The 27,394-nt window shown below is 36.2% G+C and overlaps 1 protein-coding gene across 2 annotated transcripts; it reads right to left on the bottom strand.

Annotated features, from left to right (window-relative positions):
* Positions 1-169: 169 nt before the first annotated feature.
* On the bottom strand, positions 170-20,333 carry slc13a3 (solute carrier family 13 member 3). 2 transcript variants are annotated; one of them, XM_079826628.1, is made up of 13 exons: positions 20,113-20,333; positions 16,343-16,608; positions 14,871-15,034; positions 14,456-14,519; positions 12,304-12,483; positions 8,386-8,511; positions 7,695-7,787; positions 7,491-7,595; positions 5,786-5,883; positions 4,131-4,243; positions 3,747-3,908; positions 2,590-2,727; positions 170-2,503 (listed from the first exon to the last, which is right to left on the bottom strand). In XM_079826628.1, exons 1-13 carry the CDS (start codon positions 20,218-20,220, stop codon positions 2,327-2,329), a joined length of 1,794 nt encoding a protein of 597 aa, XP_079682754.1. In that variant the 5' UTR covers positions 20,221-20,333; the 3' UTR covers positions 170-2,326. The 2 variants fall into 2 exon arrangements, with proteins under 2 accessions (XP_079682754.1, XP_079682753.1); XM_079826627.1 differs by having other exon boundaries at positions 173-2,503; positions 14,456-14,531; positions 20,113-20,263.
* Positions 20,334-27,394: the final 7,061 nt, after the last annotated feature.

Here is a 27,394-nt window from a genome sequence, read left to right on the forward strand (position 1 = left end):
TTTTAAATGGTGTTCATGTAACATGTATAAAGTATTCTAAAAAAAAGGCCATTTGGTTGGTTTTGGTCCTCATTTACATTTTCCCACAACCCCAAATTTTTTATTTACTGGCAGTTGTCATATTTTCTTTTGTCAATTTTTTGTGTGTGTCAACAACTCGCATAATTTTGTTGGATTCAAGCTTTAATTAAGATTTATGGATAATGAACATATAAACATTTAACATAGAAATATACATAATTCTTAATTACTGCATAGATTCCATAAATACAATAAAAATGTACATTAATACAATTGACATTCATACAACAAACTTACAATCTAAAAAATATGCAGATGATTATTTATTTTTAGTGAGAACATGTTGATTTTCAAACATGTTTAGTTTAAAACTACATATATAAATATGATATATTAAAACATTTTTTTTAAATTTCCTGCCCCAAATTGGTGAAGTGGTATCAAGGCACAAAAGAGCAGTGCTGAGCAGGAAGTGAGGTCATGATAGTGTTGATCCATCCACAGCGGGAATCCCTCAGTTAAGCAATTTTTCCATTCTCTTTAGTCTTATTATATCTATAGTATATACAGAATATGGACTGAATATGTATGCATGGATGCCCTTACAAAAAATACGTTTATTCAGTACTTCTTTTAAACTAAAAATAAGAAAATATACTTTCAGCCTTTTTATGTATACTTCTCAGAAATATTCTTACAATTACACTTTTGACAAAAACTTTTGACCAAGCATTATAATGGCAGTGAATGGCAGCCCAAAATTTTAAGCCAAAAAAGTGTATCCACCTATTATAAAAATGTTCCACACCGCTCTGGGGGGGTTAATAAAGGCCTTCTGAAGCAAAGCGATACATAGAAAAATATCCATATTTAAAACTTTATAAAGTAAAATACTGTATCTAGCTTCCGGGCAGATCGCATTCCGTATTCAACTAACGAAGAAAGTTAAATATGGAAGGCGGTCCGCCGGAAGCTAGATATTTTACTTTATAACGTATTACATATGGATATTTTTCTAACAAAAACCCATCAATTCGCTTCAGAAGGCCTTTATTAACCCCCCAGAGCCATGTGGATTACTTTTATAATGGTTGGATACACTTTTTGGGCTTCAAATTTTGTGCTGCCATATAACTCTGATTGTATTTGTCTGAAAGAAGAATGTCATATACACTAGGATGGTATATTTGGCCTATACTTGTATTCAATCTTTTGAGATATACTTAAAGTATTCTAATACTTGGCTTTTAGTTCTATTTACTCTTTTGAGTAGTAAGGACTATAATACTTTTATCACATAGTTTTACACACTGTCTTATAAACTTACATTTGTTTCTTTATACATTTATAAGTTTGTCTGAGTTTGTAAATGTTTGTGTAGTCCATTGGTAGTGTATATAGGAATTTACTTCAAAACTACTTAAAGAACAGTTAAAGGTATATTTCAAGTATAAAAGTTATAACTAAATAGGAACATTGTAGTACACTTAAAGTGCAAAAATAATATATAAATAGTAAACTATACGTATGATGTTAAACCCGACGCTACGTCATATTCTCGCGCATGCGTCGTGGAGACACACACGGAAGACAAGAACAAGTTGGATAAAGGTGTTATTTCGATTTTTTTTTGCGCACAAAAACTATTGTCGTCGCATCGTAAAAATATTGTAGAGCCACTGTGGTGAGATGGACTTTGTAACGACGTTTTAAGTGCCTTTTATGGGTCTTGGGAGTGTAAATGTACTGAATGCCAATGGAGGCCTATCTGAAGCCTTTCTCAGCCATCAGCTTTCAACAAAAATATCTTCATTTGTGTTCCGAATATGAACGGAGGTCTTACGGGTGTCAGACGACATGAGGGTGAGTAATTAATGACAGAATTTTCATTTTTGGGTGAACTAACCCTTCACTTAAAGAAAACTTACAAGTATACTTGCAGTACAAAACAACTAAACTAGTAGGCCTAGGTTACTGAGAGTATACTTCAAAGTGTACTTTCATAAACAAAAAAATGTGCTAAAAGTATTTAACTAGTAAACTATATAGTTTACTAGTAGTACAGTTGCAGTACAAACAAAAAATATAGTTGTGAATTAGTTGTGTACTCAAAGTTTACTACTGATACACTTTATACACTAAAAAGTGGGCCTATTTAGTCCCAAGTAGTATTGAAATTGTTCACTTACAAGTATACTACTAGTACATTGATATTAGTATACTTCCTACATAAAGTATACTTAAAATGAACTTGAAGTATACTTATTTTTGTAAGGGTGTCCATATCCATCTCTGTAGTTGTTCTCTAGCCTGTCATATTCATAGCTGATACAGTATGTGTAGCCACAGTTGCTAAGGAAGCATTTAAAGGTCTTGCCCAATCAGGGTACACGTGTAGATTGAACATATGAAGACCCCATGTGTTCATGGCAAGAGACACGCACAGAATTCCCAGGATGTTCATCACAAACCCTGTCTTCACCTGTAAACATCACACACACATCTTATTTTGCCACTGAAAACAACATCTGTATGCTCTGATTACATGATTCTAATGTGTTTTCTTACCATATCCTTGACCATAAGGTGTCCAGAGGCAAATGCAATTGAGTTAGGAGGTGTGGACACCGGAAGCATAAAAGCGTAAGAGCAACCAGTAGTTGCTGGAATCATGAAGTACAGTGGGTTGACTTTCACACGGATGGCCTGAAAATAAAGTATTTGGTGGATGTAATGTTACAGTGTAATACTATAATATACCGCAGTACAGTATCTAATGCATCACAATTTGGCAGCATATATGTTTGGGTCAATAAGATTTTTTTTTTTTTTATGCTAGGGGTATAACGATACTCTCATGTCACAATTCGATACATATCACGATACTGAACTCATGATGCAATAATATTGCGATACTCCAAGACGTGGTAAAAAATTTACAAAAATGTCCTGTTGATTAAAATGCGAAACTGGTATTATTGAATAGGCTTGGACTTGGTGCTTGTAAACCAATGCACCAGAATAAAAATATTCATGATTCTGAAGCTGAAAATACTGAATTATTTTAGATGAATATGCTTGAACTCTGTCACTAACCAGATATATTTAAAATAATCCAGGCCACCTTTTACTGGAAACATAAGTAATTTGGATCAAGATTATCAGGACCCACAAATATCCCCCATTGCATTATTACATTATGTTCAACATTATGTATAGTAGTTTAATCTAGTACTGACACTAAAACTCTGTTTACATAGAGTATGAACTATGAAGTTTACATAGTTTTGGGTAAACTTTACACAATACGGATTGTCACTATATATCCACGATGCATATTGTTGCAGTTTTGTATTGTGATATACAGGTATTGTGACAAGATATATTGGGACACCCCTAATTAATACATTTATTTATATTGATCAAAAGTGACAGTAAAGACATTTAGAAAGTGTCTGTTCATCAAAACAAAAACATCAGTTTCCACAAAAAAATGTTATTGTTTTGAACAGTGATAATAATAAAAAATAAATTCTTGAGCACCAAATCAGTATTAGAATGATTCCTAAGGATCATGTGACACTGAAGACTGGAGTAATGGCTGCTGAAAATTCAGCTTTGCCATCACATGAATCAATTACATTCTAAAGTATATTAAAATAGAAAATACATTTAATAAATTATAAAAAATATAATAATATATAAAAAATATTGTTTGTCTGTACCAGTTCAGCGATGACAGGAAGGAAGATGATGATGGTGGCCGTGTTACTGGCAAATTCAGTGAAGCAGGCGATGAAGGCAGTGATGAGCATGACTGCGACAGCTGGAGGGACCTGGGCGAGAGGTTGCAAATGGTTTCCTATCCATACTGCTAACCCTGACTCCTATTGCCAAAAAACAAGTTAAGGTTAGGGTTTACACTGACACACCAGTGTACACTCTCATAAGACGCAATGTTTTGTTCAGATATTTCAATTTATTCTAAATTTCAACATTGCCTTCCAGTGAATTATCAACAGATCGAATGCATTAGAACCTTTTATGAATTGGTGACAATTGGTGACAAGTAATTCAATCCAAAGAGTGAAAAGCAGATAATGAGATACCTCACAGCCTTTGGCCATTGCAAATCCACCACCCAGCAGCAAGATAATATTCCATGGCACACACTCTTGAGCTTTTCTCCATGACAACAGGGGCACATATGGCGTATTTGAAGCTGGAGACAAAAATGGAAATTAAAATGACCTCAAGCCGACTGACCATTTCTGACACTAAAGTGCAAATCACACATGAAAGAAAGAGATAATAGTATGATAGTATATGTCTAGGAGATTTGTTCATTGACAGATCTATGTCAATCGACCATTGTTCTGAAACACATATAACATATTGAAACATGTTGATTTTAAGACGGTTACATTCTACAACTTGCTTAACATTCAAAACCTCTACAGGAACTGCTGTGTGCTTGACTTCTGAATTTGATTACATCTTTTGAACTGCGCAAGGAAAGCAAATTGAGAGCAGCACCTGACAGCAAATTTGATACTAAAAATGGTAATGTGGACTCCAGAATGTCTGATGCTGCCAGATTTCACAGCCTTTAATGTAAAATACAGCCTATGAGCAACTGAGTGATTTATACAAGTATGATTTAGACAGCATATTTAGCCCTTATAGAATATTACTATCACAAAATCCATGTGGTGTAAACTTAAATTGAAGTACACTGTAAAAAAGAAAAGAAAAAATGTGTTGACAATACAACGCATTGATTTTATCGATTAATATTCACTTTATAATTATTACTGTGCTGATTCAACCTCAAAAGGTCAGCACAACAAAAATCTTATTAGGCAAACAACAGGGAACATGTTGAATGTACTGAGCTTAAAATACGATGTACAAAACACTTTACAAATTCACTTTTCAGACACCAAACGAACAGAAAGCCATGTAGGAGGCATCTCAGCAAAGCTGACAATAATAGTACTACAGTTTCTTATCTGTTGCTCAACTGGCCAAACAATGGCAAGGTCATGGGTTCAGTTCTGTTTCCAAGAAAACTACAATGATAAGATGTAAACATTGAATGTAACTTGCTCTGGATAACAGCCTCTGCCAAATGTATAATGTACACTTTACACTGCTGTTCCACTTCCAGAAATGAAAACATGTATTTTTATTTCAGCACACAATTTTTCACCAATACTCAAATGTATTATTTTACAGAAATTTTAATAAGCCAACTAGAAATTTTAGATGCATATTTAGAAAATGTTTAACTAGAGATGGATTATTAAAAATTAGGACACTGATTTTCCAAATTTAGACTAGTGTAAAAGAAACAGGTGATAAGTGGGGAGATTTGTTTGAGATTAATATAATCTCTCTGCACACAGTTTCTCTGCTGAATCTCTCTAGACACACTAATCCGAATCATTAACATTCCTCGTCTTATTCAACATTAACCACATGTGTTCTAGAAATCTTTTTGACTGGTAGAATAAACTGTGCTAGGAAAGTTACTGAGGTGTATGACTGAATGTAACGGCAATGTTTGTGTCTGCCAAAAATCAGAAAAATGTCCCACTTTACAAAATTCCAGCCTAAAATCTCTTAGGGGCTTGATTTATTATATAAATATTAACAATATTGATTGATTGTTGAGTTTCTTCAGTTTCAAGTTTATAAATTTACAGTCCATAGTTAATTCTCGCAGCTGACAAAACAGAAAATCAATAAACCACCCACTAACCTCTTGAATCGAACCACCAGCGGAGAGATGGACGCTGGGATGGAAAGAAAAAGAGGATGGAGATGATGATGACTCCAATAACAGCGTCAGATACATAGCTGAAGGGAAATAAACACATAGACATTCAGGGAGAAGCAGTTATATCATTCAGTGTTTCTTATTTCAAGCTCCAGTTAGCAACAGTTAGGAAAAGTGGAATTATTCAGTGTGACTTATAAATGAGCTGTTTTTGTTTTTAATTGTTCTACTGAGAATATAGTGAGGCTAAAGGGTAAATACTGAGTGCACCTTTAATACTACTTGACATTGGTTGCAACCATAATGGGGATAATAATGGATTTTAAAAAGACATGGCAGAAAACATGAAGTTTTCATTTTACATATATATAATAAACCCTCAAATGTCTTATAGTTGTAAGTACTTTAAATAGATTTAAATCATTTACATCTGGAAATAAGATATGCTGTGTGAATGAAAATGTCAAAGCAATTTTACAGACAAGACATTAATGCCAGCAGCAATCCTGATTTCACATCTCAGCACATTAATATGATCCACTGCATCAATTTAATTGTCATAACCCAGCTAACCAATTCATCATCTCATGTTCAGAAACAGCGTGTTTTCAATCATGTTCCTCTCATCTATAGGTGTTGAATCACCCATGCACACATTATTATGTTTCTATTTCTCTTGTTGAGGGTTTATCTTAGGAGCTCAGGTATGACTCAGATGAACCGACATCCTGCAGATAGAAAAAGGTTAACTCAGTGGAGGGAGCAGATCAAATGGTCCATATTTTTGAACCTCTGTCTAAGTGCATTAGTGTGATGGACCACAAAAAAAGGAAGGAGGAAGTCTTTATTGCTGGATTGTCTTATTTAAATATGTATTGACTTTTTTCCCCCCATCTAAGTGGAAACACTTGAACTTTTGCTCAAAATGCTTAACATTAGCATAGAATATATTTTAAGACTTTAACCTTTAATTTCAATGATTGATTATAAACAGCACTATTTTTATATTTTATGAATTTTTATTTTTCAAAATAAATCAATTAAGCATTAATCATGAAGAATAGTCAAAATCCTAATGGCAGATGTTTGTTTTAGCACACATTAAATGCATTTGACCTTAACATAATGGAGGAATACATATAGTGCTATTGTATAGTAGTGAAATGTATTAGATAATAAATTATGACCACTAGCATTCAAACATTGTCTCAGTTTAGGTGACGGTAGACACATTATAATGATCATTAGTTAGGCAATTTATGTTGTTAAAAGAAGGACATTTTATGAAGCTGTTTGTATTTATAGAGTTAAACATGGAAGGGGAAAATAGTACCTCAGGCATTTTTGATAGAATTCTAAAAAGGTCAACCTATTCAAAACCTATGAATAGACACCCTAAAACTTGAAAATCATTATTCTAAAAGGCAGCGGCTATTTGCGATAGATGCTATAGATTGCGATAGATTTCTATTTACACTACGTAACAAATAGCAGTATTTTCTAAGTGTAAGTAGTAGTTAGATGCTATTTATACTTATAAATAGTGGCAGATACTATTTGCACCTATGTCTTGTACATAAAACAGTATGCTATAGTGACAGAGTGTAAATGATTATATTTATTAAAATTATTAAATGGATGCCGCCTTATTGGGACACCAAATCTGTCACTGAGATGTATGTCTTACCCTTTGGGGAAGAAAACTGACCATCCTGTTACAAACTTCGGATCTCGCGTGAACAGAAGAATGGCAAAAATAACGAAAAAGAAAGCGATAGATCCTTCTGCAAACCTAGGAGAGGAGAAGATATTTTAAAAGAATTCATGTCGGAAAGCACAACAGACTATTAGTACAAGTGTTTATGATATGTTAAAATGCTCCACAACTTACTTTATTGGGCCCAGTTTCTTATAGTCTTCATCAATAACAGCTAGTGCTTTTGCTTCTGCGGCTGCCCGTTCATCTTGTTTGCTAATACAAAGTCTGTGTAAAAAAATAGTTCATGTATGGGTTTTCAAACTGGGGTCCAGAGAATAACATCTTACAATGAAAAGGTAAACATGTATTTTAAAAAAATAAAAAAATAAAATATACATTCAACTGAATATTTTGCCTAAAATAAAATAATTAAGTACATCTAACAGTACAGTACTATACACTGTCAGAAAAAAAGAACAGCGCTGTCACTGGGGCAGTACCCTAAAGTGAAAAGGTACGTCTTTGTACTTTACTTACCCCTAAATGGTACATATTAGTACTTTAAAATTACGTGTTAGTACCTTTTTACTTTTGTACCGTAGGATACTTTCCCAGTGACAGAGCTGCACCTTTTTTCTGACAGTGTATTGAATAGGAAAAAACATAATAAATGTAAAGTAACATAATAATAATATTTTACACATTTATTTATTTTCATGGTATAAATTGGGTCTTTTTTATATACAAATATATAGCTGCCTCATAATTTTAAGATGGGCTCCCTTGCATGATCATATTTGTGGGTCTGCGGCATGTAAAAGATTGAAAAGCCCTGATATGGTTTGCGTGTGTCATTTTCTGCATTTAGGCTGCGTATATTTACCGTGTATTGATCCCGCCATAGAGGAAAGCAATCCAGATCCAGCCCAGAAAGAGGAAGAGGAGCATGAGCGGGAAGGCGAAGACAAACCATGAGCCGAAGTTTATGAGGTCACATTCAGGGAAGTAGCTACAGACACAAACATACAAGACGCTGCAATTAGTTTGACTGTTGATAGTTTTTTGCTCCGCCCATGAAAATAGTTTTAACCATTTTCCACAGACCTCCAATAGTACTGCCTTGGGGCCCTCTGGGGGTCCCAGGATGCCACAGCAGAATCGCCAGTATCCAAGCAACATGCAAGGGTTTCATTCCTGAATTAATCACTTTTGTTTTCAATTGACTCAATTAAGTAAATTATTCAATGACTCACTCATAAAGGTGGCAATGCCGCCTACTGGCATGTCAAAGTAACCAGCATAAAGAGTAGCTGAAAAAAAAACATCACTAATGCGCTATTCTTAGCATTTATAAGTATGCCTTTGTACATAAATCTTTTGTCCTTATCATAACTTTAAGATAAGGCTGTCTGGAGGACATGAAAACAGGAGTTTTAATTAGCTTGATAGGCCTATACACAGTCATTTTTAAACTAAGGAGGAAAAATTGAGTGTCAGCTGTTTTGTATATCTATTAAGTCATCTTTTCTTACAGAGCCAGATTAATAATTATTTTTAATTCTAATTCATTCTAATACATTTTTCATTTAAAGTAAAAATTTTTACTGGTGGTCAAATCAGCTGCAAAGCGATATTTTGTGTCACCTCAGCTCTTCTTTTGTCTCTCCTTTTTGTCTAGTCATTATGAGACAACGTTCTTAGCCGATTAAACATCAGTGATGAAATATGGTAAATGATTGGAGGCTGTCACCAAATGAGTTACTACATTATATTCACAAAACCTAATCACATCTGAAGTATGCAAGAAACAAATATACACTGCATTTATTTCTCAGTAAGTTTCAATTTGAGATATATGCAGCTCACCTTTTTCACAGAGAATTTATCTATCTATAAAATCAAAGGTTGAACCACAACACTGCATTGTTAATATTTCCACAAAACAGCATATACCTTTGATCTCTTATTTTATGACATTTATGAATTATATGTATGCCAAGCTTAAGGACAGTCAGTTCAATCTGAGGTCTTCATGCTTATCCAGCTTTTAAGTTAAAGCAAGAAATGTTAAATGTCTATTTCGTATATCTGATTCTAGACTCACAAATTTGGCCTACAATGCATCATTTACATGCAAGTCATGAACAAACTAGCTCAATAGCTGCAATAAACTACATCCACTAAACTATCTCTCCAGTCTTTCCCCACAGCAGGTGCTACACTTTCAGATTCATATGTGCTCAATCTTTATGTCCTTATGCATTTAGACTCTTTAGCTATGTTTTATGTAGATGCCACAAAAACTGGATTTTTCCCCATTAAACCTATTTGAATAAACAGAATGATTTTGAAAAAAAAAATGATGACGATGACTGGAAGAAGAACTGGACGTTTCTGTACTTCTTAGGTTACTTAGGTAAATCTGTGACATTGATCATGTGAATGCCTTTGCAGAAAAGGTCAAACCAAAGCACAAGATGTTCTTTGACCATTCTCAAACCATGACAGGTCAGATGGATAGGTTTTTCAATTTCAATCAAATTAGAAGATTTCTACATATAAAGCACCTTCACTTAAAGAGCACCTATCATGGCATTTAAAATGTTCCAAATATTGTTTTAGAAGTCCCCAACAACAGTTTTGCATGCATGCAATGATAAAAAAGACTTTAGTTTTCTTATAATATGCATTTATTTTTACCTGTTTTGACAGCGATTCTCAAATGATTCCTTTAGTGATTCACTTTTCAAAACCCCGCCTTTACGTGACGCTAATCTGCGGTGATTGGTCCGATGACCCAGTCAGTTGTGATTGGTATAGTCTGTGCAGATATTCTCGGAAACGGAACGCCCATCAAAGTCTTATAATGACAGTAATTTGTTAATATGTGTCAGGAGTTATGAATATGAAAACCGCGTCGGTACTGTTTGATTGTAATATGAGCCTCAGCTGATCTCATTCATAAAAAAACTCCTCACGAAGACTCGCGACAAATCAACATCCCTCAGGGCTTTTAGTTCAAAAGTGTGCAGATGAGGAGAAATATTGGTAGATTCTCAGATGTCTGTCAAATTTCTAAACAGAGGAGTATTTTTTATTCAATACTTCCTCAAAATGGGCAGAAATAGCCTAATCATGAGCGATTGAGTCTCTTATGTGTTGTTTTCAATTCATACTGGCAGCCGGAGGGCGCTCTGTGCACATGTAATCCATATATGGTACAGACAGACGAAGAAGATACCATGTGCCATAATAAAAGTCCATAATAAAAGCTTCCTGAGATCGCGAAACATACATTTGACGACTAATAATAAACACTCAATCGCGACGATGTATGGTTTGTCTTCAAGCCACTTAGTCTTCAAATGCTCATCCTTGGGCAGATGAAAAAAGTTTGCTTTTGAGTCGCACTTCAGAACACAGCGTCTCGTCGCCATGATGTTTTCTAGTTTTCACTGGCGTCTTGGAGCGCAATAAGTGGGCGTATCGTATTCAAATAACTTGACAAGTTGACGTCATCTAGTCAGAGAAAAAGCTTCGGTCTTCTAACGATTCTTAAAAATGACTCAGAGTCGACTCTTACTTTTGAAAGAAAATAACTATATATACGGTGCACTGTCATATTTCAAGCTATCACAGGATGTTTTTGTTCACTTAGATCTATGTTACACATGAAAGGTAAATTTCAAAATTCCATGATAGGTGCTCTTTAAGTTGTGGTCTCTGAATTCTTGAATCCATCTAGTTTCCTTCATGAACATTGCAGATTTGATCCTAGAATTGAATTGAATTGAATTTAATAATTCAGTGAAAAGACCACAAATATGCCCATTCAAATGTTCTCAATTTGATCTACAAAGATAGTATCACATCTCATGCAATGTCTTTTCTTTGCTAAAGGACAATTATTCTGGAAACTCAAATCCTTTGTCTTGCCTAGGATAACTGAAGCTGGGATTTCGGCCATCTGAAACTGTGGTAATCCTGAGTGGAAACCAAACTATGTTCCATTCTGCCTTATTGTTGGTGACCTAATTTCTTGACTAAACAGCTTTTTCAAAGGTATGTGGCACCCAAAATTCTTGTTAGTTCATTCATTGAAACATTGCATTACATAAATGGCACATTCACTGCCAGATGACTGTTCAAACGTGTAAGATTGTGTGTCACACAGCAGTCCACATATACTGTATGAAGTATAGACTACAAGAGTAAAACAGTAAAAGTGAGCCAAGAAAGTGAACAGGACAAATAAAGCCCATAGTGGTTCTGAGAAATGAAATGTTATTCATGTTAGTATTTAATTAAAGCTAATGATCTCATTTGGATAGCACTGATTTAATTCTGCATACTAAAGCCTGGCCTGAATAAAGATTCTTATCTTTGACATTGTTTGATTGAGAGAGTGAATGGAGATGACTGCAGATAATAACATATCATCTAGCACTGATATTGTCAAAATACTCATTTAATTTCTGCCAATTAAACATTTCAGAGCTGACAATATTCATTATAAATATTTCCATAACTACACAAAATAATCACAACGCTTCCATCAGCACTTGTAGTAGTTTTTCTTGTTAATAGTATACTGTTCTTTCACTGTGCCTCTATGTCTATCTAGCCTGTTATGTCTATCATTCCTGAGCACTTTTCACTGTTCAGTTGCTTATGTTGGATTCCTGTTATACAAGTCACCTTGGATAAAAGCATCTGCTAAATGAATGTAGATGAATAAAAGAATGAATGCAAAACTATTACTAGGGTAATTTACCATGGCAACCATGGGAAAATTATATACCTCTTGAGCTGACCAACCAGGATCAGGTTGGGGGCTGTGCCAGTGAGGGTTGCAGTTCCTCCAATGCTTGCGGCATAAGGTATGCAAATCAGAAATCCTTTCCACACTTTCATCTGGTATTGCGCCTCTCTTCTGACCACTTCCATATTTGTTTGCTCTGATCTGTCGGTCCAGTCAGGTCTGTGAGGTTACAGAGGGGACAGAATCTCAAAGTAATGAGTCAGACTTTAATATTTAAGAGTATGAAAGGATGATCTAATACGTTTTCATATTCACATGAGAACATTTATAAAAAACTTTAAATTTAACAATGGACTCCAGATTATAATTACACTAGATTCGAGTGGAAAGACTGAACACTTCTCCAGAGAGGAATCCTTTTATTTTTCATATTTAAAAATGTTTGTGTGCTGCTGCGCATCCTTGTGTGTGTAATAAGCAGAGTGTACGCATGTTGTGCACCCGCCTATAGGCGCATATTACTAATGCGGCCTTTAAATAACACAACAAATACTGCGCTATTGATTTTAGACCAGCTTTTTGTTCGTCAAATGCGCAGTTGATTTCAGTTGGATGAAATTATGAAATGATGCACGGAGCGTGCATCAAACACTGATCTAAATAAATTATAGATCAGTGGCATCTAACTGCCAAAGTCACGTAATTTCAATAGTTTGCTGTGATCTCTTTGAACCCATGAACTAGTGTCTATATATGATTTTTACCTGATCTCGGATCAGTTTTATACATTTGTAGACATTTCATGACAAATTGGAATAATAAGTATTAAAGGGTTAGTTCACCCAAAAATGAAAATTCTGTCATTAATTACTTACCCTCATGTCGTTCGACACCCGTAAGACCTCCGTTCATCTTCAGAACAGAAATGAAGATATTTTAGTTGAAATCTGATGGCTCTGAAAGGCCTCCATTGGCACAATGCACGGTTCACTCTCAAGACCCTTAAAAGGTACTAAAGACGTCGTTACGAAGTCCATCTCACTACAGTGGTTCTAAAATAACTTTATGAATCGGCGAGAATAGTTTTTGTGCGCAAAAAAACCCTAAATAACGACTTATATAGTGATGACGATTTCAAAACAAGGCATCATGAAGCTTCGAAGCGTTATGAATCAGTGAGTCGAATCAGCAGTTTGGATCGCCAAATTTCAGCAGTTTGGCGGTTTGACACGCGATCCGAATCATGATTCGACTTATTTTAGAACCACTGTAGTGAGATGGACTTCGTAACGACGTCTTTAGTACCTTTTAAGGTTCTTGAGAGTGAACCGTGCATTGTGCCAATGGAGGCCTTTCAGAGCCATCAGATTTCAACTAAAATATCTTAATTTCTGTTCCGAAGATGAACGGAGGTCTTACGGGTGTCGAGCGACATGAGGGTAAGTAATTAATGACAGAATTTTCATTTTTGGGTGAACTAACCCTTTAAGAGTTTGTAGTTAGCACTCCATAAAACAAGCCCTTCAATTTAATAATTAAAAAAAACATATTATAGAGCCATATTTAGTGGTATTAGTTGATTTGTTCATTGCATTTCGTAGTTTACACCCACAATAAAACATTTGCAGTTGGTCTGTAAAAGGTGCTTTTATGGATATTTGGGCTGTGTTTTCACTGCATTTACACCAGCAGGCCAGCAGGGTTCACCAGCGTGTGGCGTTTTGAGCTTGAATCGTTTTGCAAAGCAACTAGTTCAATTAATTCAAAGTTTTGAAAAACTTAGTTTCTCCCATCACTATTGCTAATAGACACAGACATGAAAGATATGCTGCTGCTGCTGCTGCATAAATAGGCACATAAAACCTGTAGCAGATCTAGGCAGGTGGAGCTGGGGGAGGTGGAGGGTTTCAGAGGAACTCTGATAGCACATTGCAGGACTAACCTAGAGCAAACACTGAACCAGACTATTTAAATGTTAAGCACGCAATCTCATTGGCTGCAGGATCAGCAGAGGCCAATCAGCTTGTGCCACGCAGTAATGATGCAATTGCTTGCAGATTGCATATAAAGGACCAATCAGCCTGTGCCCTCTAGAGTTTAATGACTGAATTAGATATATCAAATTGTCAAGTTCTTGTGTTTGATATTTAGGTTGGTTGCTCAAAAAAAGTAACAAATGAATTCTTCTTACCTGTCATCTGTGGTCAGTGTCTGTTTTTCAAAAGGAAGCACATGCATCTTCACCTGAGAATCACCTGCAATGGAATCTTTATTTTTTTTTTAAATATATAATTAGAAATACCTCTCTAATATAAATAACCTGCATTTTAAATAAAAGAAGGCTTCTCAGTATCTTTATACGTTAAAGGAAGCTTGACTGACAACAAAAAAAGCTTTCTCAAAGTTCTCCATTCAGGTTGTAGGGCCTATATCATTTTGTCATGTGTGCAGGTTGATTCCACACACAAATAATTAAACAAATATTCTCAGACCAAATGAATCATTAATAGTATGCTGATGTCATGATTACATTCAATAAAAATGTTACAAATGTCCTAATTAGCTTGCAATACACAGAATATGAATTTCTCCCCACTAATACCAACCCTCTGGGTCCCGCTTGTCCTTGCAGTTCTCTTTTAGAGTCTCCAGATTTCCAAACAAGCTTTCCAGTATGGCATTAGCAATGGGCAGCATCATGGCTGTTGTGGCTGTATTACTCAACCACATTGACAGGAAAGAGGAAGTGATCATCATGCCTAAAATCAGCCTGGAAAGGAAAGAAAGACAAGTAGAATCTCAGCTGCCAAACCTTATAAACTAAATTACGCAACCATTTCTACACTAACTAGTGCAATAAAATGTGACCCAGTAGACAGTACACACTGTGTCCATAGTAAAGCAGAGGATATTTTACACAATAACTAGTGCAATAAAATGTGACCATATACACACTGTGTCCATAGTAAAGCAGAGGGAATTTTATTGCCTATATGAAACTGACACTGGACACTTTTCTGTCTGCACATACTGTCCAATAAATACAGATAAACAACTCCACAAACAATACAGTATAAAATTATTAAGCTCTTATGTATAAAAAGAATATCACGCTGTGAAATATTACCATTTATCCACAGAAATACATTCAGTATTAAATTACACGTAAAACAAAGCACTGCAGTTATGTTAAACGAATTAAATAATAATACTTTCAAAGTAATATTACAAATAAAAGTTGTTGTTTTTTTTTTCAGTTTTTGTGTATGAGAAAACTTAAGACAAATATTTGGGATGAGACAAGTTATAAAAAATAAGCAGAAATAATTTTCCTATTTATCAAATGTTGAACCGATTATAATAGAATTTATTTCTATTTGAGAAAATTACCAGATTTTATATTTGAGTAAACAATCAAATTTCCATGTTTACCATTTACAATTGCTAAAACTTAACCTATTATGTGTTTTTACAAAGCCTTGATTTTGTTAAGGGTTTTCATGCTTAAATGTAAAAAAAAAAAAAAAAAAAAAAAACCTTATTTTTCACATATTTGAAATTGTTCAACACTCAGAGCTGTGTTTCTCAAAAGCGTCATAACTTAAGCCTAAGCTGATTGTAGAATTATTGGCCCCAATGGTCTCTACGATCAACTTAGCTCACAGAGAAACGCTTTGGAGAAACGCAGTTTAGTTCCTTTTTCTATGAAGCTCCTCCTTTTAAAAAAGCGCAGTGTGCTCTGATTGCTCGGCTGGACCAGTGCGATTGGTCAACCCACCTCGAATTTCAACACAATACTAATGCAACTCAACCAGGCCTTGCCCCTTTTTTTTCATATACCTTAGGATTATTTAAATGAGGGACATTGTGACGTTTACGTTCCTGGAAGAAAACCGAAGACTACAATGAAGGCCTTTCACGGAGTTCAGAATCAGTGTTTACTAATATAAAGAATAACTCCCTTTGGAGTGGACTTTGTGCTTTGTAACTTTATAGACAATTTTCATGCTCAAACAGCAACATTACACACTAAAGAAAGTTAAAAATGTAAAAAGCATATTTGGTCCTCTTTTCTCACCAGGCAGGTTTCACTCCTACTATCTTCAGCACCTTGAGGGCTATACGGCGATGGAGACCCCACTCCTCTATAGCAGATGCCATCACTAAACCACTTAGGAACAGGAAGTTAGTCTCCAGGAAGTACTGCGGACAGACTTTTTTAGAAGGCAGAATTCCCATGGTGGGGAAGAGGCACACGGGAAGCATGGAAGTCACCGCCAGCGGGAGTGCTTCGGTACACCAGAAAACCGCCATCAGAAGCACCACATACAAACATTTGCCCTCCTGACAAAGAAACAGATGGATGTGTAGATCCAGGGATGAGTTAATAAGGATTACTGTAACTAAATGGAAATTCATTTTCTGTAGGGAAGCAGGTGTAAATGTTCATCAGCAAAAATTTCACTAACCACATTCCCAGAGCAGAGGGCAGCACTTTCATTTTAGTGTAAACCTGCCTGAGCGTTAAAGTCCTTAGGCATTGTTTTAAAGTCCCCCTGTAGTCAATCATTGTATCCCTTAAAACTCATGTTTGATCACCAAAATTACATATTTAAACGTTTTTTTCCTGTGAATTTTTTTTTATTCATGACTTAAAATAGCTTGAATGTAACTCTATACCCTTGATTCATTTAGTATATGTGGAACCATGAATATGCAAATTATCCCCGTCTTAGGTCTTTAAATATGATTGTGACGAGCAGGACGAGCGAGAGCCGTGAGAGAGCGATGCGAGGCCGGTGAGTGATTGATGATGAGCGCCAGCTGCGCGTCACCGTCTTGGATCTCTCACGGAGGAGCTCGGACGCATAAAAGGAGGAGCGACAACAGTGAAGGACGAGAGAGGACCAGGCCTGGACTTTATGTTGTGTTTTGTTTACGTTTTGGTATGTGTGTCCGGCAGTCGTCCGTGAGGGCCTGCCGCTTTTACTTTCATTTTGTTTATTATTTATCAAAGTCTTTTAACGTTCGCCGGTTCCCGACTCCTTCTTCCCATAACAACAAACCTTATTACATTGGTGCCGAAGCCCGGGAGGAAGGAGAGACATGCTGTCGGAGAGCCCTCACTGCTGAGGGGGATCGCGGTGCTGAGGAGGTCGGGCAGCGCAGAAGAATAAAGATCATGAGTGGCTGCCCGAGGCAGTGGTGCTGGAGCGAGTGAAGATCGGTTGGGACGGAGAACTCGCTGCCGTGCCCCTAGGTTGAGGTGGGGTGGCTGCCGTCTTAGAGGGATTGGAGGAGTCGCCGGCGATCGCCGTGGGCTGGAGCCTGTTACCATCCACCATTATGGGGAGGAGCAGGGAGCACGCTGCCGGCTGCCCTCAACAGGAGGAGCCACCGCCGGCCGCCAGGGGGCGGAGGAGGATTAAGCCGTCAACCGAGCATCCAGTGCCATTGCATGGCACCACGAGGAAGAGCCTCTCGGCTGGCTGAGGACCGAGCGGCAGTGTGTCAGGGAACCGTACCAGGATTATTATTTTTTATTCCCTCTCTCCCCTCTCTCGTCTCTGTCGCTCCTCATGCTTCCGGCTCCTTTTCTCTCGTCTGTCCTTACCCCCAAGGGGCGATGGGGGTATGTGACGAGCATGATGAGCGAAAGCCGCGAGAGAGCGACGCGAGGCCGGTGAGTGAGTGATGATGAGCGCCAGTTGTGCGTCACACCGGTCTCGGATCTCTCACGGAGGAGCTCGGACGCATAAAAGGAGCGACGACAGTGAAGGACGAGAGAGGACCAGGCCTGGACTTTATGTAGTGTTTTACCTTTAGGGGTACAACAGCTTGTGACTGGGGCAGTACCTTTAAAAGGACACTTTGGACAGTTGACTGTAGCCATTGATTTCTATAGTATTCTTCAAAATATCATCTTTTTGTTCAACAGAAGAAAGAAACTCATACAGGTTTGGAACAACTTGAGGGTGAGTAAATGATATCAAAATTAGAATTTTTGGGTGAATGATACCTTTAAGGTTCGTATTGCTACTCTAAGGGCGCTTTCACACCTACCTTGTTTGGTCCGGATTTTCTGACTTTTCAGTTTGGTCCAAATCAAAATTACCGGTGTGAAACCTCCCCCGTACCACGGTCCGGACCAAACAGACGAAATTTGGTCCGGATCAAAATGAACAAAGGTTCGGTTCGTTTCTAGTGTGAAAGCATTTTCTGTATGGTTCGTACTTTCAGACCATTTACAGGAAGTTCCTGTTTATGTTATGTTATTATAATGTTATTTTTAAATTTCATCTAGGCTACATTGATTATGAAAATTGAAAAGATGCGCAATATGTCTGAAGACAGAAGGTCAGAAATGATTTTGAAAGAAATTTTGTATGATTTTGCTTAGAAAGCCTTTCTTTATTGTGAATTTCGTTTTGTAATTGTATCTTAATTTTAAAGAACATTTATTCAGATAATTGCCTGGATTTAATAAATAAGAAGCAAATAGTCTATAGCAGACAATAATCACGGGAGTGATCACATGCTTTGCACATGAACTGGATCGCGTCTCAAATAAACCAAAACTCAGCAGGATACTTGTCTCACAAACATGAGAAATATGTGTATATAAAGCTTGAAATGTCCACTTTTAAACGTAACGATATGCGTCCGTCCGTTCATTCATTCTTGTCAAAGACGCTGACGTCAGACGCACGTCCGTTTACAAACCAATCAATGTCCAGATGCAGCCCACATAGGGGATGACGAGTGGACGCAAGTATCTCATGTAAAGTTCTTTAGTCCGCTCGCATAATTGCAATGTGAAACCAAACCAAAACTAACTGAATGTATAAAATGTATCAAAACATGAACTTCGTTTCGGGCCTTGGTGACTTTCAGGTGTGAAAACGGCCTTAGGCACTAATAGGCACCTTTTATATACAAAGATGTCCTTTTAAAGGCCCACTGGTGCCTTGAAACGCGCAGCAAGTCTATGGGATTGACTCCATTTTTGAGTGGCCAGTCGATGAATTGCAATTTAAGTCACTTCCATGTTGGGTTCAAGAGAGAGAACGGAAGGTTGCTGTTTGGTGGCGACTTGCGCACATGATCCGCTCTGTGCTATCGTGTCTCTGAACCGGAGCAGACTGTGTGCGCGCTGCGATGGTTCACGTGACACTAACATGAAATCAGACTTCATTCGCCCCAATGGAAAGCATATTAACACTGTCTCAATTGTTCCCTGTCTCCTATATAGTGCATTATGTGCCATTCACCATGAAGAAAATAGTAAATGTGATTAATTTTAGCCACAGCTTCAGCGTCTATTTGGGGGTGGGATGCTATATAGATTGCATTTGATTGGACAGAAAATCTGATGACGGAAGTGTACATTTTGAATGCTTATATCTTCTAAACGCAAATTTTGTCATTGTTTTGGAGCACACTCGCTTATGATAACAGTAAGGCTAACATATTCATACTAAAAGCCAAAAAACTGATTTAATGGCGACTTTAAGGGTACTGCCCAGGTGACATACTGTTGTACTTTTACCCCTAAAGGTAGCCCTACCATTTTTGCACAATTTTTCTGAGAGTGAAAGTCATACCGGGTTGGAACGACACAAGCGTTAGAATTTGTATTTTGGGGTGAACTATCCCTTTAAGAAACAGGTACCCATGCTTTTATTCAACTGGAAAAAGTAATATCAATATCAGCATATATTTACATTATTTTAATCAACTGTGTGACATAATTCTGGTGCTGTAACGCATAGTAGTTACATAGGATATAACTATCCTCTCTGTTCAAAAGGCCATTGCAGAAGGTGACTGATTTTATCAACTCTTTACCTTTGGTGGCACAACGAAGAGCAGCGGGAGCAGCAGTAGCGGGGCGAGTATCAGGATGAGCTGTTTGCGCGCGCACCAGAGCTTCCTGGAAAATGTTGCAGGGTCCATTGCGGTATAAAACTTGTCTCCTTTCCTTGTCTTTGCACTGGGACAGGCTGAGGCTCTGGCGCTTAGTCTCCAACTTTATTACTTTTGCTTTATTATTTTTTAGCACAGCGGGAGAAGATTAACTAATGGCTTACTCGTTAACTCCCTTAAAGACCCCTAGACTTTAGCCTTCAACGTGAGTCGGTCTACAGTCAGTGCCAAGAAAGATGAAGAGCAAAGTGTTCTGCTTCACACAGACTACAAAGAGAGAGTAAGCATTAAATGTGTACTCCGTGAACTAAAGAAGTGTTTGTAAAGCTTTGCTATTGGCAGTGTGAGTGTTACGGTTAGTATGTCCAGCGTGCTGATGATGCTGTTGACCCTTAACATTACATGTTTCTTGAGATGTTTGTTGTGGTGCAGGGTCATTATAGTTATCAGTATTATTAATTTGTATATTGGTTTCCACTTGCATAGTTTTAAATCAGAGCTTAAATTATTACTTTTAGTTAGCCTATAGCAGGCTATTCGTTTTGGTAATAGTCAAAACAATCATATTTGGCCTCTTTTATTTCTGGTTTGGACTGTAATGTATCATACACTGTGCCATGAATTTAAAATATGCCAACAACGTTTCAGATGTTATGCAATGGCATTTTAGTGCCTGTTTCACTGATTAAAAAATTAGTCTGTGGTGAAGTAAATAATACAGAAATAAAAAACAAATGTAGCTAAGTTCTACGTGAAAAAGTTGGTTCAGGCAAGAATTCATAAATCAAAGTAAATTCTATATTAGTACTCATTTCAAGCTTGTAGAAATTGAAACTTAAATATCAATGTTATAAAATTAAGTAAAACTACTCAACCTTTCCGATACTGGTGTTCCCCTCATGCACTGTGGCTTGAATAAATAATAAGGTTGATTTGTCGCTGTTTTCCAGCTGCATTTACACTTTTATCATTGTTTTTGTTGTTAGGTTTAGTAACTTGCCGTTTTGTGACGTGGAGTTCATTTTCAACTCAAAATGACACATTCATAATAAAAAAAATTACCCATTGAATGTTGTCGTCACTGTGTATTGTGTACCAAATATTGAGGTCTCTGTGTTCAGGTGTTGTGTAACTTCTATTATGCAGTTATGTACACCCTACATAACTAAATATATAACCATTTAAATATAATTATTAGTCACCAAAATGAACAATTCTGATTTTTTTTTATGAAATATAGCTGTGTTTGTTATTAATTAATTATCTGTGCACATCATTATTTTTATTTTTAATAATTTTTTATTCATGTGCCCTCATAATCTTTCATCAAAATAACTTCCCCTCCCTTTTGCAACAATATCTCTTATCTTCTTCTCTGATGAAGTGGATGATCCTGTCACTTACATGATATCACAGAAATCGACTCACTGATCCAACAATCCTATCAATTCCCAATGGACAAAAATCAAATCCCATCCTTAATTTTTTCTTGTTAAAAAAAAAAATCGTAACTTCCATTTCATGCCAACTTAAAAGCAATAACTATTTGAATATAAATAAAATGTGATAAAAACACAGGGACTTCTGGGAAATATTTTCTTTTCTTATTATGCAGCATATTAAGTGCAGTTGGATTTCAGTCATTTATTTTCCTCCACAACCTCACATTTTGTTTTTATTTCATTTAGCTAAAAGATTTTTTGACTGCTCAAGGTTTTCATTTTCGTCAGTTTATTTCCATTAATGATAAAAGCCTTAATGTTCTCCAATAGCATGTAGAAAGAACGTTTTGTAGACAAACTATTTTTTTATTTATTCATCATGAATGAAACGGGTGTAAAACTCTTAAATTAATACTCTTTCCTTGGAAACACACTGGCCTAGACATCTGCTGTACCGGGAATCTCACGTCATTCTGATAATACACAGTTAACTTTTAATGCTGTGTTCACTTATGGTATTTTCATGGTAAAAAAGTATGCAACCATGGCATCCTGACACCAGCAATACAAGGACAAATACACTGTCTGATCCTGCAGTTTAGATTATTACTCATTGTGGTTGACGCCGATCCTGTTAGCAGCAGCAGTATTGCAAAGAAAAGATTCTGAAAGGTTTTTTTTTTTTTTGGAGCGTGTCAGTCTGTACAGCTATTGTCTATTTAATGGGGCTGTAGTAGCATGTGTTTTCAACTCAGGTGGGTTACAATTAACTAAACTAATAATTGATTACTGACTTTCTCTGTTGCTACATTGATTATTGACTATAAAGTATTTATTAGCTAAAAAGGTTGTCTTCCCCGGAATATATCATTAACTGCTGTCCGGTGCATATTTTCTTTTAAACCCTCAATTATTTCTGTTATATAAATACTTTCTATTCATCAAAGAATCCTGTAAAAAGGTTTCCACAAAAATATTAAGCAGCACAATCTGTGTTCAACATTGAAAATAAGAAATGTTTCTCTCCAAATCAGAATATTAGAATTGAAGACAGGAGAAATGATGCTGAAAATTCAGCTTTGCCACCACAGGAATAAATGACACTTTAAAATGTATACAATAGATAACAGTTCCTTTAAATTGCAATAATATTTCACAATAATACAGTTAATATTCATTTTTAATCAAATAAATGCAGCCTTGCTGAGCAAAAATGACGACATATTCATACTAATCCATTCATACATTTGTGCATGTGTTCAAGAATTCTCTTGTATTCCATTAGTCACCAAAAAGATAGTCCCGCCTCAAACTCCATTGGTTAAACCGTGTTGAGATGTTCAAACAAGCATATTTCAAAAGTGCCACAACAGTGTTTTCACTTTTAGGGGAATAAACTACAAATAGCTGACTTACAGTTACAGTCCCCTCCCATATTCGTAAACCAAAATCTCTTAAACTGACCCATCAATGCAGAGTGAGTTCTTAAGCAGGATGTCTGCTGAGCCTCAAGGCTCTGTCAGTCTATTTAATGGTATTGTATTTTCTTTGGGTATAACATTACTAAGTGAATGATAAATGTTGTTTGGAATTACGAGAAATGTTTACTTGCCAGATAACAAAATCGTATTGCTTTAATCTAATATTGCATCTCACAACCTTATTTTTGCCTATAGGCAGCAACAACAAGCATACAGTTAAACAATACAGAGCAAAATATTACAGATAAGGTACAGATAACACATATGAGTTATGCAACTTGTGAATGAGAAAAACCTATGTGCTGTGTTTAGACTTGAATGGACAGAGTAAGAGTAAATGGGTGCTGAGTGAGAAGGAAACAGATAACCTGCTTCTTGGAACATAAAAGATTGAGTAAAGGTGCTCCAAGAAAGACCTCGGTGAAGAGGATGTGACAAATTTTTGATGATGGAGATGGACCAATTTTACCATCATTATATTCTCTTATGATACAAAGACCCTTTTAGCCAGTATCATTTGTTTAAGAATATAAATCCTTCTACTGATTGAATCTGCTGGGGGAAAAAATTCATAAAAGCCCAGTACGAAGAAAAATTGATCAGAAGGGGAGGCGAAGCATGGCTTAATTTCATGTTCGGTTTGCTTTCTTTGAAAAACAATTACATTTTCTTTGAATTTCACTCATGGCTCTCTTCATATATTTTCTTCATATAAAGGGCACATTTGAGAATGACTCTCCTACTCATGATATATGAAAATAGGTCATATTTAAGGTCAGATTATGCGTGTCCTCAAGTGTCAATATGAAGTTATCTGGAACATTTATGTGGTATTTTATTATTTGAAATAAAATAAACATTAAAATAGAACACCAGGGCCCGTATTCTTAAAGATTCTAAGAGTCCTCTCAGAAAACTCCTAATTTAGTTTAAAAACTTTTACGTAGGAGTCTTAGCTTAAAGGGTTAGTTCACCCAAAAATGAAAATTCTGTCATTAATTACTCACCCTCATGTCGTTGGACACCCGTAAGACCTCCGTTCATATTCGGAACACAAATGAAGATATTTTAGTTGAAAGCTGATGGCTGAGAAAGGCTTCAGACAGGCCTCCGTTGGCATTCAGTACATTGACACTTCCAAGATCCATGAAAGGCACTTAAAACGTTGTTACAAAGTCTATCTCACCACAGTGACTCTACAATAATTTTACGATGCGACGACAATAGTTTTTGTGCGAAAAAAAAAATCAAAATAACACCTTTATCCAACTTGTTCTCGACTTCCGTGTGTGCCTCCACGATGCATGCGCGAGAATATGACGCAGATCCGGCGTTCGGACATATGACCCAGAAGCGATTTGTTTACAAGCAGAGGAAGACGCGCGTGTCTAAGCTGTTGGATTCTACATTGATCGTGCTTTAGGTCTCGGCGTAGTGCTCAAAATGGGGCTTAAGTGTGTATTTCATGGATTCCCGAACACCGGCGCTACGTCATATTCTCGCGCATGCGTCGTGGAGGCACACACGGAAGTCGAGAACAAGTTGGAAAAAGGTGTTATTTTGATTTTTTTTTGCACACAAAAACTATTGTCGTCGCATTGTAAGATTATTGTAGAGCCACTGTGGTGAGATAGACTTTGTAACGACGTTTTAAGTGCCTTTCATGGATCTTGGAAGTGTCAATGTACTGAATGCCAATGGAGGCCTGTCTGAAGCCATCAGCTTTCAACTAAAATATCTTCATTTGTGTTCCGAATATGAACGGAGGTCTTATGGGTGTCCAACGACATGAGGGTGAGTAATTAATGACAGAATTTTCATTTTTGGGTGAACTAACCCTTTAAGAGCTATTCGGGACCGATCTGAGAGCAACTCTGAGCAAGGAAAATACAAAAACTTTTATCTTAGTGAAGAGGCGGGGCTGACCCCGTTGCTACGTATGACACAGTCTTTTGAAGACTGTGATTGGTTGGTTGTCCAAAAAGGGGAAAAAGGAGTGCTTTTTAGTATAGGGTCTATTCTAAGCCTTCACTTTGAATTTACAAGCGCAAATTGTCCTATTTTACCGTTCTCTCTCACTCACACACACATACACACACACATTATATATATGTACACTGAAAAATTAAATTAAGCATAATTAATTTGTGCTCGTTTAAATAATTTAAATTTAGTTTTTTGATTTTAATTTTAAAAAATGAATTGGTTCTATGGGAATTGCATGTGTTTTTGTTTAAATTGAGATCAAATAAACTGATTGCGACCACTTACGATAACATTTTTTAGTAAATTCAACAAATCATTTTTTTCAGTGTATATAAATCCTTTTATTATTTACCATGCTGTTAATTTCCTATAAGGTATTTGATTGGCTTAGAATTATAAACATTGTTCCGCTCTTTCCAATTACACTGATTGCTGGCATGTCTATTTAATTGGTGGTTTGAAAGTTGGATTTAATGCAACAAACATGATCCCTGCACGATATAATCTATAGCGTCTTATTAAGTTACTGTTATCCATTGTCTGCAACACATTTCTTCTCCCTCTTCGTCTTTCTGCCATTTTCTCCGCTGCTAAAGAAACTCTTAAGCCTCTTAAAAGTCCTTGTCCGTGCTCCTAACAAATTTGACCTTAAGACCTCCTTTTAAGGGTTAAGATGCTTTCTGAATTACTTTTTTCTTTACTAGGATTTTTTTGTTAATTTTAAGAGTAAACGCCCACATTTCTAAGAATTTTCTTAGAATTTTTTCACTAGGAGCTACTCTTTGCATTAAGATTCTTTATGAATACGGGCCCAGACCATTTTTTTTATATAGGTTTTAGTTTTAGTTGTATTACAACACAAACTAAGTGAAAATAAAACATGTAATAGCTGAAATAAACGTTAAAGCTTTTTTTTTATACATTTATTTTGTTTCAGTTAAAGTGAGAGTTCAGCCAAAAATGGAAATTCTGTCATCATTTACTTGTCCTCGGGCTGTTCCAAACCTGTATGAAATTCTTTGTTCTGCTGAACAAAAACAAAGATATTTTGAAGAATGTCAGTAACCAAAGTTGATGGACCACCAGTATTTTTTTTTACCCCTATTCTCCTATATTCTTCAAAATATCTAATTTTGTGTTCAGCAGAAGAAATAAATTCATACAAGTTTGGAACAACTTGAAGGTGTGTAAATGATGACAGAATTTAAATTTTTGGGTGAACCATCCCTTTAATCGCAAATTCTCATTTTGCCCCATGTACTGCACTTACACCCTCTAGTGGACAAATGATCTACTCTGTCTGATCTCCTAAAAGTTATACAGTGTGTGATCATTAAAATGAAACTGGATCAGATGTAAGGTTGTGTAAGTATGAGAGCAAGCATGAAAATGATTGTAGATTTTATTGTTGAATAGTTCAACCATAATCATTTGAAAATACTGAATGGCAAATCAGTTGTACCATCTTTAAAGGCTTGGTGAAATAAAGTACATGCACTGCTGTTTAAACTACTTAAAGTCTTTTAAAGAAAAGGCGATTTGAGTGAGAACAAGTGAGGTCTCAAGCGGCTTTAATTCACTAAGAACATTTAACAAAGTCTTTCTGGATCAGTTTTTTTTTGCAGGTTTGTGTGTGGATACTGGGCAAGGGTCATGGAACTTACTAATAATGTTAAATACACCCACATAAATTGATTAAAAAAAAACCTTTGTAAAGTCATTCTTTAGGGGTTTGAAAACTGACGCTCTTTTAGCAAACACACTTTAACTATAATTTTATTCATTCACAGGCTCATATACATACACAAAGGCTATAAACAAAATATTTTGCACATTTAGCCAAAATAGAGTAAATGTGATTAAATTGCCGAATAATGCAGAAATTGCAGGTGAACAGCCTTAGCTAATCTTTTTATAAAATTATGCGACAGCTGTCAGAGCTCTTTAATATCGTGAAATTGTGTATTATGGGTGATAGGGGTCAGAAGGGTCTTAGTTAAACCTATCCTTTATGAAATAGTGCCTCTGGCTGCACAGTGATTCTCAATATCTTGCACAGTGCTGCTCTCACATGACGAAGCCATTCAGTTTCAAGAACAAAAACACTCAATGATAGAACAAAAATGGGCCACACTCTTGTAAAAAGTGATTTTGCAAGAGACCTTAACTCAGAAATCTAGCTGTAATTCCAAAGTAGCAGTTACAAAAACATGCACCTCTGTAGAGATTGGGTTTTAATGATCTAAGCGCATGGTCTAAAGCGCATGGCGCAAGTGCACTTAGGGCGTGTCCGAA

The sequence above is a fragment of the Gobio gobio genome, assembly GCF_949357685.1.
Source record: "Gobio gobio genome assembly, chromosome: 10".
Classification (NCBI taxonomy): Eukaryota; Metazoa; Chordata; class Actinopteri; order Cypriniformes; family Gobionidae; genus Gobio; species Gobio gobio.

Excerpts from the sequence above, each read along its gene's own strand:
- slc13a3 (XM_079826627.1), bottom strand. The coding sequence starts at position 20,220 with ATGGACCCTGCAACATTTTCCAGGAAGCTCTGGTGCGCGCGCAAACAG. Across the intron at positions 8,512-12,303 it reads CTGGTTGGTCAGCTCAAGAG|CTACTTCCCTGAATGTGACC; the intron begins GTATATAATTTT and ends TTGTGTCTGTAG. Across the intron at positions 7,788-8,385 it reads TATGGCGGGATCAATACACG|ACTTTGTATTAGCAAACAAG; the intron begins GTAAATATACGC and ends TTTTTTACACAG.